This window comes from Scomber japonicus, chromosome 19 (assembly GCF_027409825.1).
Source record: "Scomber japonicus isolate fScoJap1 chromosome 19, fScoJap1.pri, whole genome shotgun sequence".
Classification (NCBI taxonomy): domain Eukaryota; kingdom Metazoa; phylum Chordata; class Actinopteri; order Scombriformes; family Scombridae; genus Scomber; species Scomber japonicus.
The window spans coordinates 32,295,686-32,308,390 of NC_070596.1; the positions used below are offsets into that span (position 1 = coordinate 32,295,686).

Here is a 12,705-nt window from a genome sequence, read left to right on the forward strand (position 1 = left end):
CTTACTCAACCTCACGAGTCAACAACAGCGTGAGACTTTACTTCACGTTTCCACTGGATACAAACACGCTTTAGATTGGTGTAGCCAGCTGCTTTAAATAAAGGAAACTTAAGAGGAATGTTGATTGGTTTAGTTTATTTCTGTCATTAAACTCAAATACACAATAAAGTAAATAATCATATGTCCTTCATCTATCAGATAGATAGATGCTTGCTTGTTTGCTTGTGTAACTTACAGCAGCTACATCCTCACTTGGGACTTAGGAAACACATCTCTGACTCTCCAATAGAGAAAAACAAAACAAAAAAGTTGTTCTAATAAATTACTCTGTGTGCAAAAGTGCAAGTAAAGTGCAGTAGCCTATCTAAAACTAAATAAATCCAAAGGAAAGCAGTCTAACAGTGAAAACATGAGAGCTTTGTGTGATCACATGAAAGAAATCAGTGAAAGAAAAGTGAGAATATTGTAATAAGTGTTGCTCATCTGTGTAGTTTTAACTCTGTATTGACTTATGTTTCACTAGATGACGTACCAACAGTACATATTAATACATAGTAGGGTTAGGGTTAGGTTCACTCGGAAAAAAAAATTTCCCTTGAAAAAAACCCATTTCACTTTTTCACTATGGAAAAAAATCTTCACTAACAAAAAAAAAAAATCACCCAAAAAAATCTTCCATCAGAAAAAAAAAGTTCACTCAGAAAAAATTTTTTCACTTGGAAAAAAAATCCTTCATTCAGTGAAAAAAAATCTTCACTCACAAAAATAAAAAATCTTCACTCACAAAATGTTCACTCCAAAAAAAAAAACATTTTACTTGGAAAAAAATTTTTCACTTGGAAAAAAATCTTCACTCACAAAAAAAAAAAAATCATCACTCAGAAACAAAAAGTTCACTAAAAAAACCCCATTTCACTTGGAAATGTTTTTTTACTTGGATTTTTTTTCACTAAGGAAAAAAATCTTCACTCAGTGAAAAAAAAATCTTCACTTAAAAAAGAAAAAAATATTCACTCAGAAAACAAAAAATTTCCCTTGGAAAAAATTTTTTGGACTTGGAAAAAAAAAAAATCACCCGAAAAAAACCATTTCACTTGGAATTTTTTTTTTTCACTTGGAAAAAAATTGTCACTCGGAAAAGCACACCTTCACTTGGAAAAAAAAATCTTCATTCAGTGAAAAAAAATCTTCACTCACAAATAAAAAATCTTCACTCAAAAAAAAAAAGTTTACTCGAAAAAAAAACATTTCACTTGGAAACATTTTTTTCACTTGGATTTTTTTTTTTTTACTTGGAAATTGTTTTTTTTTTCACTAAGGAAAAAAATCTTCACTCGAAAAAAAAAATCTTCACCCCATTTTTTCCCGTTTATTTATTTATTTTTTGTCTTGTGCTTTTTTTTTTTTTTGCCTGGCCCTAATACTCTAACTCCGTTGTACGCAAAATAATTTAAATTATGTAAAATAATTTTAAAAATATAATAATTATTTATTTATTTTTAGGTATAGCTGATATCTGCGGTTTATTTCTGTTCAGTAATTTTTGGCATCGTTGTTCCTCCATACACTACCCGCGCCAGACTGCGCATGCGCACACTGTGTTTGTGCAGGCTTCCTGGAGCAGCAGCATGGCGGAGCCGACAGTCCGCATGTCCGGGATCGTTTTAGCGTCTTTAATGTTTCAGCATGTAAACAGCGACTCAGACGTGGTGAGAAAAACTTCCTCACTCACTTAAAGCTGTGTTTCTGTAGCTGGACTCGGTGTGAAGCTTCAGCAGCTAGCAGACACAAGCCAGGCGCCTCTGTGTTGTTTATGAGAGGAAAGTTGTTTAATTGTTGTTTAATAATGTTTTTAATCAGGTTTCAGTCTCTGGTTCGGAGCAGTGAGGAAGTTTATGTCCTCTAAGTGAAGCTAAAACTTTTAAGCATCAAGTTTAAGCAACTTTTACACCAAGCAAAGTTTACACACCAGACTCTGCTCAGAAATCTGCTAATTTAATAATAAACTGATTATAAACACATAAGCAAACAGTATGGAAGACGAATAAAGACAATATAAGACTCGTGTGGCTCTGCTCCTTAATTCGGCAAATGTTAAACTAAAAACATATTTAGTCCAGTTTAATTTCAACGTTACAGTCTGGAGCCTAGTTACAATAACAGTCAGTAATAATAAATGTTGGTAAGATGATGAATTCATAAATCAGTTAAACTAGATTTAAAAGCAGCATCAGGTTTGTTAAAATGTACATTTAGTTGATTTGAAATGACATTTGACCCATTTTTTACCAAGAGTCAGACTGAATGCTCCTGAAAATGTCAAATGGTGTAACCACAAAAGAATGATAGATATTAAATATTGTATCAGATACAGTGGGTATCAGCTTTTAAATGGATTAAAAGCAGAAATTTGATGCTGGGTCCACAAAAAAAGAATGTGTGAAGTTATTCATACGTTTATTTTCACATTTTAACCCTTTAAATTTAAACTAAACCAACATGGACACTAAAGAAACATCACTGACCTACAGCTACACTACTAGTTATACTATTGTATTTAAGTTATGAACCGACATGTTTCATATTAAACTAGCCTCTGTGTGTATTTATAGTTTTATATCACACCGTCTCGTGTCTTTGCAGGAAGGTTTGATTCTTGGAGAGAGTAAACTGGAGGAGCAGGTGACCATCAGCGACTCTCAGGCGGATCACATTCACATCGAGGAGATTTACAGTAAGTTCAACAGGAAGCAGGACCGGTACCAGGACCGGTACCAGTACTCTATGTGGCGGCATGCAGGACTGGTACCAGTACTCTATGTGGCAGCATGCGGGACTGGTACCAGTACTCTATGTGACAGCATGCAGGACTGGTACCAGGACCGGTACCAGTACTCTATGTGGCAGCATGCAGGACTGGTACCAGGACCGGTACCAGTACTCTATGTGGCAGCATGCAGGACCGGTACCAGTACTCTATGTGGCAGCGTGCAGGACCGGTACCAGTACTCTATGTGGCAGCGTGGAGGACTGGTACCGGTACTCTATGTGGCAGCATGCAGGACCGGTACCAGTACTCTATGTGGCAGCATGCAGGACTGGTACCAGTACTCTATGTGGCAGCATGCAGGACTGGTACCAGGACCGGTACCAGTACTCTATGTGGCGGCATGCAGGGCTGGTACCAGTACTCTATGTGGCGGCGTGCAGGACCGGTACCAGGACCGGTACCAGTACTCTGCTGATCTTCTTCCATCTTTATTTCAGATGTTCAGAAACACATTTCCTGCCACAAACTCAACAGGTGAGTTCTGGACCGAAGACGATTAAATGTGCAGAAGTTGATTTTATAATGACGTAGTTTATAATGACGTAGTTTATAATGATGTAGTTTATAATGATGTAGTTTATAATGATGTAGTTTATAGTTTATAATGACGTAGTTTATAATGATGTAGTTTATAATGACGTAGTTTATAATGCTGTAGTTTATAATGATGTAGTTTATAATGATGTAGTTTATAGTTTATAATGACGTAGTTTATAATGATGTAGTTTATAATGATGTAGTTTATAGTTTATAATGACGTAGTTTATAATGATGTAGTTTATAATGACATAGTTTATAATGATGTAGTTTATAATGATGTAGTTTATAGTTTATAATGACGTAGTTTATAATGATGTAGTTTATAATGACGTAGTTTATAATGACGTAGTTTATAATGACGTAGTTTATAATGATGTAGTTTATAGTTTATAATGACGTAGTTTATAATGATGTAGTTTATAATGATGTAGTTTATAGTTTATAATGACGTAGTTTATAATGATGTAGTTTATAATGACATAGTTTATAATGATGTAGTTTATAGTTTATAATGACGTAGTTTATAATGATGTAGTTTATAATGATGTAGTTTATAGTTTATAATGACGTAGTTTATAATGATGTAGTTTATAATGACGTAGTTTATAATGATGTAGTTTATAATGATGTAGTTTATAGTTTATAATGACGTAGTTTATAATGATGTAGTTTATAATGACGTAGTTTATAATGATATAGTTTATAGTTTATAATGACGTAGTTTATAATGATGTAGTTTATAATGATGTAGTTTATAATGATGTAGTTTATAATGACGTAGTTTATAATGACGTAGTTTATAATGATGTAGTTTATAATGATGTAGTTTATAGTTGATAATGATGTAGTTTATAATGATGTAGTTTATAATGACGTAGTTTATAATGACGTAGTTTATAGTTTATAATGACGTAGTTTATAATGACGTAGTTTATAATGACGTAGTTTATAATGATTTAGTTTATAGTTTATAATGACGTAGTTTATAATGATGTAGTTTATAATGACGTAGTTTATAATGACGTAGTTTATAATGATGTAGTTTATAATGACGTAGTTTATAATGATGTAGTTTATAATGACGTAGTTTATAATGATGTAGTTTATAATGATGTAGTTTATAATGACGTAGTTTATAATGATGTAGTTTATAGTTTATAATGACGTAGTTTATAATGACGTAGTTTATAATGATATAGTTTATAGTTTATAATGATGTAGTTTATAATGACGTAGTTTATAATGCTGTAGTTTATAATGACGTAGTTTATAATGATGTAGTTGATAGTTTATAATGCTGTAGTTTATAATGACTTAGTTTATAATGACGTAGTTTATAATGACGTAGTTTATAATGATGTAGTTTATAATGACGTAGTTTATAATGATGTAGTTTATAATGACGTAGTCTATAATGACGTAGTTTATAATGATGTAACAGTATCTGTGATGTTCGGGCTCTCAGCTTTTATAACAGCGTTGGAGACGTGAACGTTGACTCAGTGAAGAAGATCCTGGCCGACAATAAGGAGGTAAAACACCGACTGCATCTGGATTAGTAAAATAATTCACATTTCACCCAAATATAAAGAATATATGTGTTCTGTGATATATGTTCTATGTTCTGTGTTTGGTTCTGTGTTCTGTGATATATGTTCTATGTCCTGTGTTTGGTTCTGTGTTCTGTGATATATGTTCTGTGTCCTGTGTTTGGTTCTGTGTGTCCTGTGTTTGGTTCTGTGTTCTGTGTTTGGTTCTGTGTTCTGTGATATATGTTCTATGTCCTGTGTTTGGTTCTGTGTTCTGTGATATATGTTCTATGTTCTGTGTTTGGTTCTGGAGGAGAGCGTGATCGGTTGGTACCGGCAGCGGAGGAACACGGAGCAGCAGATGACGTTCAGAGAGCGACTGGTCCACGAGAAGCTGCAGAACGTTCTGTCCAACCCTCACATGATCTTTGTTCTGCTGACGCCGAGCAAGCTGACGGCGGCCGGTTCCACGCACAGGATGGAGTACGCTGCCTTCATCGCCCGCAGCAGGTCAGAACCCAACTTCACCTCACACAGCAGGTCAGAACCCAACTTCACCTCACACTCAGGTCAGAACCCAACTTCATCTCACACAGCAGGTCAGAACCCAACTTCACCTCACACTCAGGTCAGAACCCAACTTCATCTCACACAGCAGGTCAGAACCCAACTTCACCTCACACTCAGGTCAGAACCCAACTTCACCTCACACAGCAGGTCAGAACCCAACTTCACCTCACACAGCAGGTCAGAACCCGACTTCACCTCACACAGCAGGTCAGAACCCAACTTCACCTCACGCAGCAGGTCAGAACCCAACTTCACCTCACGCAGCAGGTCAGAACCCAACTTCACCTCACTCAGCAGGTCAGAACCCAACTTCACCTCACACAGCAGGTCAGAACCCAACTTCATCCCACACAGCAGGTCAGAACCCAACTTCACCTCACACAGCAGGTCAGAACCCAACTTCACCTCACACAGCAGGTCAGAACCCAACTTCATCTCACAACAGCAGGTCAGAACCCAACTTCACCTCACGCAGCAGGTCAGAAACCAACTTCATCCCACACAGCAGGTCAGAACCCAACTTCATCCCACACAGCAGGTCAGAACCCAACTTCACCTCACACAGCAGGTCAGAACCCAACTTCACCTCACACAGCAGGTCAGAACCCAACTTCACCTCACACAGCAGGTCAGAAACCAACTTCACCGCACACAGCAGGTCAGAAACCAACTTCACCTCACACAGCAGGTCAGAACCCAACTTCACCTCACACTCAGGTCAGAACCCAACTTCATCTCACACAGCAGGTCAGAACCCAACTTCACCTCACACAGCAGGTCAGAACCCAACTTCATCTCACAACAGCAGGTCAGAACCCAACTTCACCTCACACAGCAGGTCAGAACCCAACTTCACCCCACGCAGCAGGTCAGAACCCAACTTCACCTCACACAGCAGGTCAGAACCCAACTTCATCTCACACAGCAGGTCAGAACCCAACTTCACCTCACACAGCAGGTCAGAACCCAACTTCACCTCACACAGCAGGTCAGAACCCAACTTCACCTCACACAGCAGGTCAGAACCCAACTTCACCTCACGCAGCAGGTCAGAACCCAACTTCATCTCACAACAGCAGGTCAGAACCCAACTTCACCTCACTCAGCAGGTCAGAACCCAACTTCTCCTCACGCAGCAGGTCAGAACCCAACTTCACCTCACACAGCAGGTCAGAACCCAACTTCACCTCACACAGCAGGTCAGAACCCAACTTCACCCCATGCAGCAGGTCAGAACCCAACTTCACCCCATGCAGCAGGTCAGAACCCAACTTCACCTCACACAGCAGGTCAGAACCCAACTTCACCTCACACAGCAGGTCAGAACCCAACTTCACCCCATGCAGCAGGTCAGAACCCAACTTCACCTCACACAGCAGGTCAGAACCCAACTTCACCTCACACAGCAGGTCAGAACCCAACTTCACCTCACGCAGCAGGTCAGAACCCAACTTCACCTCACGCAGCAGGTCAGAACCCAACTTCACCTCACACTCACAGGTCAGAACCCAACTTCACCTCACACAGCAGGTCAGAACCCAACTTCACCTCACGCAGCAGGTTAGAACCCAACTTCACCTCACGCAGCAGGTCAGAACCCAACTTCACCTCACACTCACAGGTCAGAACCCAACTTCATCTCACACAGCAGGTCAGAACCCAACTTCACCTCACACAGCAGGTCAGAAACCAACTTCACCTCACACAGCAGGTCAGAACCCAACTTCACCTCACGCAGCAGGTCAGAACCCAACTTCACCTCACACAGCAGGTCAGAACCCAACTTCACCTCACACTCACAGGTCAGAACCCAACTTCACCTCACACAGCAGGTCAGAACCCAACTTCATACTTTAATGGAGTCTTTGTGTTTATTGTGCAGACGCTTGGTGAACGTTCCCGTGCTGGTGAATAATCTCGGTTTATTGGAGCAGCTTTCGTACTGGAAGGTTTCTGCTCCGTGTTCAGCTGCTGGCTACAACCTGACCATGAAGAGACACAGGTAACTTCCTGTCCACGTCACAATAAAAGCATCACATCACAGAATAAACAATAACTTCCTGTTTGCATCACAATAAAAGCATCACATCACAGAATAAACAATAACTTCCTGTTCACGTCACAATAAAAGCATCACATCACAGAATAAACAATAACTTCCTGTTCGCATCACATCACAGAATAATCAATAACTTCCTGTTCACGTCACAATAAAAGCATCAGGTGTCTTTAACGTGTCTCTTCTTCCTGTTTGAAGCTCAAAGTTTTTCTCCTCCAACGGTTTCCTGCGAGACGTCAACGACATGAACAAGATGAACGATTCTCTGCAGGCCGAGCTGCAGGTCAGCAGATCGCCCGCTCCTTTATTTAACTTCCTGTTCCTGCGTCTCGCTCTCACACTTCCTGTTTCCTGTTTCGTTTCTCCGATAGAAAACGTGCGGCGACGTCGAGGAGAGCGAACGCCTCGTAGAAACTCTGCTGGCAGAAGTTTCAACTCTGAGGAGACGAGTCAGCGAGAAGAAGAAGATGATGAAGAGCGGAGGAGAGGATGAAGGTACGAGGATGAAGGGAGGGAAGGAAAGAGGGAGGGAGGGAGGAGGGAAGGAGGTAGGAGGGAGGGAAGGAAGGAGGGAGGAAGGAAGGAGGGAAGAAAAGGAGGAGAGGATGAAGGTACGACTATAAGAGCAGAGAACAGCTGGGTTCAAGAGAGGGAGGAGGGAGGGGAGAAGGAAGGAAGAGGGAGGAAGGAAAGAAGGAGGGAAGGAAGGAGGGATAAAAGAAGGAGTGAAGGAAGGAAGAAAAGAAAGAAGGAGGGAGGAAGGAATGAAGGAAGGAGGGAGGGAAGAAAGAAGCAAGGAAGGAGGAAGGGAAGAAAGAAGCAAGGAAGGAGGGAGGAAGGGAAGAAAGGAGGAAGGAGGGAGGGAAGAAAGAAGCAAGGAAGGAAGGAGGGAGGGAAGAAAGAAGGAAGGAAGGAAGGAGGGAGGGAAGAAAGAAGGAAGGAAGGAAGGAGGGAGGGAGGAAAGAAGGAGGGAAGAAAAGAAGGAAGGAGGGAAGAAAGAAGGAGGGAGGGATGAATCATTTGTTCTGCAGGTCGGTTCTAGTCGTATTGAATCATGTGTTCTGCAGGTCGGTTCTAGTCGTATTGAATCATGTGTTCTGCAGGTCGGTTCTAGTCGTATTGAATCATGTGTTCTGCAGGTCGGTTCTAGTCGTATTGAATCATTTGTTCTGCAGGTCGGTTCTAGTCGTATTGAATCATGTGTTCTGCAGGTCGGTTCTAGTCGTATTGAATCATGTGTTCTGCAGGTCGGGTTCTAGTCGTATTGAATCATGTGTTCTGCAGGTCGGTTCTAGTCGTATTGAATCATTTGTTCTGCAGGTCGGGTTCCAGCGGAGCAGAAGCAGAACGTCCGTCTCCGTGAGGCCGTCCGAGCATTGTTCTCCTGTTCTCCGTTGTTCCACTCGCAGACTTTGACCCTGGAAGCGTTTCCGGTTCTCGGTTCCGAGTCGACGACGCTCGGCTCCGAATCGGCTCAGGAGAGGAACTCGGCTCCGAACCAGGAAACAGGAAACAGGAAGCGACCGAAGGAAACGCCGCCGCCGAGAGAGAGGAAGCGCAGGAAGAGCCGATCCTGAAGCAGCGACAGGAAATAAAATGTTTTTAATGTTTAAAATGTTTACGAATAAAATGTTTGTTATAAAATATATATATATAAATATCGCCAAATAAATAAAACTCATTTCATATTCCGATCACCATGCATTCACAACTTTGTATTGAACGTGTTTATTATACCGCAACGCTAATGGCTGTACTTCACCACCACACCACCGCGCACTGAAATGGAAGTTTGGAGCTTGCGAATGTCAAGTTAGGAGTCCGAAGAAGACTTCTCTATGTATAGCATCCGCTGTGATGCTGTGTGGCCTGTTCTGTCTAGCACCGTGGTTCATGTATGTTTTGTCTGGGGCACCAGCCGTGGTGCAGTCCTGTTTGTCTGGCATCCGCCGTGGTGCTATATGCTTTATAATGTCATAATGCTCTGTTGTTTGTTCTGTGTATGGTATACTCTGTGTATGGTATACTCTGTGTGTGGTATACTCTGTGTGTGGTATACTGTGTGTATGGTATACTCTGTGTATGGTATACTCTGTGTGTGGTATACTCTGTGTATGGTATACTCTGTGTATGGTATACTCTGTGTATGGTATACTCTGTGTGTGGTATACTCTGTGTGTGGTATACTCTGTGTGTGGTATACTCTGTGTGTGGTATACTCTGTGTGTGGTATACTCTGTGTATGGTGTACTCTGTGTATGGTATACTCTGTGTATGGTAGACTCTTTGTATGGAGGTAGGGTACTGGAACGTTCTGCCTGGGCCAAAGATGTAATTTAAAATATGAACCAAACTGGTATGACATATGAAACTTATTGGTAGCCCTCTTTGGTAAATATTTTTGTGGATGTGTTTGAAAATGTTGAAAAAGTCAGTGCCTCACTAGTGACAAACCTCACCGTACATTGTGTGTGTGTGTGTGTGTGTGTGTGTGTGTGTGTGTGTGTGTGTGTGTGTGTGTGTGTGTGTGTGTGTGTGTGTGTGTGTGTGTGAGAGAGATATTATCTCCGGCTACGAGCCTGCGTGAACGTGCAGAGGATGTTGAGGGAATGTTGATGATGTTGAGGGATGGCAACCAAATTGATGACGTCATGAATCACGTACCCCCACTACACAGCCTGAAGCGTATGCACATTCTTTTTTTTTTTTTTAAATAGGGACCCCCTTAGGGTCAAATTTATAATTCGAACCCTGGTCAGTTGAATATTTAAAGTTCAGATTAAAACATTAAAACCTCAGAGCAGAATAATAAAATGATGTATAAAATAATAAATAACTTTTAATGATGTTAAATGTGAATAAACTGTATTTTTGAATATAAGCTGCACAAAAACATGTTTAAATGGATTAAATTAGAGCTGAACAGTTTGTAAAGGTTCATAAAATATTTACTTTCACATCAATAAAAATGTATCAGCTGCACAAAACTTTAAAAAATGCATTATTTCCTTTTTTCATGTTTTTATAAGTCTCCACTGTAAATAAATTAGACCTGAACAGTTTGTAAGGGTTAAGATATTTTCATTTTTGTGCCTTTTCATCACATTTCAGAATAAAAGCCCTCGGTGTTGTTTCTCTGAGCAGCGTGTGAAGATTAAAATAACGTACTCATGGACTGAGCTTTCTTTATGGCTTTAAACTTGAAACTAGAGAAAACACCAGAAATCATCTCGTTCTTCTTCTTCTTCTTCAAGCTTTTTGAAGCATTCATTTGTTTTTTAACCTTCGTGTCTCCTCCCGGGTCAAATTGACTGTTCCTTCTTTCCTTCCTTCCACCATCCCCTTTTCTTCTTCCCTTCTTCCTTCCTCCTCTCTTTCTTTCCTCCCTCCTACCTTCCCCCCTTCCTTCTTTCCTCTGTCCTTCTTTCCTCCCTCCTTCCTTCCTTCCTCCCTTCCTTCTTTCCTGTCCTTCCTCCCTTCCTTCTTCCTCCCTCCTTTCCTTCCTTCTTCCTCCCTTCGTTCCTTGACTTGAGGACAACAGGAGGGTTAAATATTATATATTATTATATATTATATTACATCTTCTGTTCCTACTAAAACATTTATTTCCATTTTAAATCAGATCAGATGAAACTAGAACAGAAAACACCAGACAGTTGAATATTTAAAGTTCAGATTAAAACATTAAAACCTCAGAGCAGAATAATAAAATGATGTATAAAATAATAAAATAATAAAATAATCTGCAGCTAGTGAATAAAGAGCAGATTCAGATCAAAGCGTTGGTGTTTCAGGTTTTAATGAACAGATAAATATGAGCAGAGTTAATCGGAGCGTCGGACGCTGCAGAGCGACGGGTCCTTCATGAACTGAGGATGTTTGTGTGTCACCGACATGAAACCTGCAACACACACACACACACACACACACACACACACACACACACACACACACACACACACACACACACACACACACACACACACACACACACACACACACACACACACACACACAAGAATAAAACATTAACCCTTTATAGGACACTCATTGAAAGGAAGGAGGGAGGAAGGAAAGAAGGAAGGAAGGTGGGGGGAGGAAAGAAAGAGAGACGGAGGGAGAGAGGAAGGGAAGAACAGAAAGGAAGGAAAGGAAGGAAGGAAGGACGGAGGAAGGAAAGAAGGAAGGGAGGAGAGAAGGAGGGAGGGAGGGAGGAAGGACTGATGGAAGGAAGGAAAGGAAGGAAGGACTGAGGAAATAAGGAACGAGGGAGGGAGAAAGGAAAAGAGGAAGGGAAGAAAGAAGGCAGGGAGGAAGGAAAGGAAGGAAGGAAGGAAGGAAGGATATTTTGGGATATTTACAGAAGTTACCAAATATAATTATTTGCCCAATAAAACATTAAAGTCAGAAAGTGTCTCAGCTTCATTTCTCTCTCACACAGAATCATCAGCACTAATAACGACACATGATGATAATCCATTTATTTAAGAAGCTTTTATATTTTATTTTATTATTGATTTTAATTCTACTGTATTTATATTTTAAGGTTCTTTAGTGAAGTTTAATTAAATATTTCTCATCTGTTTTTTTTCCATTTTAAATATTTATTCATATTTAGAAATTAACTTTTTTTAACTTTTTTATTATTATTATTATTAATTATTATATTTATTATTATTATATTATTATATTATTATTATTATTAAACGTTTGTAATTCTTATCGGCTTTTTGACGTCCGACTTTAATCCCATTTTATAATTTTATAATTCAAGTTTAATAAATGCAGCTTTTTCTTTTTAATTCAGTTTAAAGTTTGTTAAACAGTAAAATATAACTTCAGTCTTCTTTTAATCTGTATTCATGTTTCAGTCTCTTTATTAAGTATTATTAATATTATAATTAGTAATAATTTAAGGCTCCATTTATGTTAAAGGAATATTTCCACACTTTAGTCGATAGAAGCTGTTTTTTTCTGCTTGTATTCTAATAAAGAGAATAATAATAATAATAATAATAATAATAATATATATGATCATTAAAGCTTATTAATAAAACAACTCATCTAAAGGAGGTTTTAGACTTTTACATCGTCTGTATCTTTAATGTTTGAGCTTTATTATGAAAACATGTTTATATCCAGAATTAATCCATAAACTCTCATTTTTCTGGTTAAAA

At 39.4% G+C, this 12,705-nt stretch overlaps 2 protein-coding genes across 2 annotated transcripts in view; one reads left to right on the forward strand and one right to left on the reverse strand.

Annotated features, from left to right (window-relative positions):
* Positions 1–1,554: 1,554 nt before the first annotated feature.
* On the forward strand, positions 1,555–9,105 carry abraxas1 (abraxas 1, BRCA1 A complex subunit). The gene is made up of 9 exons (XM_053340665.1): positions 1,555–1,709; positions 2,644–2,734; positions 3,268–3,304; positions 4,836–4,902; positions 5,213–5,409; positions 7,352–7,471; positions 7,727–7,811; positions 7,900–8,023; positions 8,849–9,105. Exons 1-9 carry the CDS (start codon positions 1,629–1,631, stop codon positions 9,103–9,105), a joined length of 1,059 nt encoding a protein of 352 aa, XP_053196640.1. The 5' UTR covers positions 1,555–1,628.
* Positions 9,106–11,310: 2,205 nt separating this feature from the next.
* The window catches only part of LOC128380774 (28S ribosomal protein S18c, mitochondrial-like), a 4,086-nt gene continuing 2,691 nt past the window's right edge, over positions 11,311–12,705 (reverse strand). The window contains exon 6 of the mRNA XM_053340673.1: positions 11,311–11,429. Coding sequence (XP_053196648.1) covers positions 11,353–11,429 — 77 coding nt within the window. The 3' untranslated portion in view covers positions 11,311–11,352. The remainder of the gene's footprint in view (positions 11,430–12,705) is intronic.

Bases quoted from the DNA above. Each gene is read 5' to 3' on its own strand.
- abraxas1 (XM_053340665.1), top strand. From the start codon at position 1,629: ATGGCGGAGCCGACAGTCCGCATGTCCGGGATCGTTTTAGCGTCTTTA. The intron at 1,710-2,643 runs GTGAGAAAAACT...GTGTCTTTGCAG, and splicing joins TAAACAGCGACTCAGACGTG to GAAGGTTTGATTCTTGGAGA. The intron at 5,410-7,351 runs GTCAGAACCCAA...TTTATTGTGCAG, and splicing joins GCCTTCATCGCCCGCAGCAG to ACGCTTGGTGAACGTTCCCG.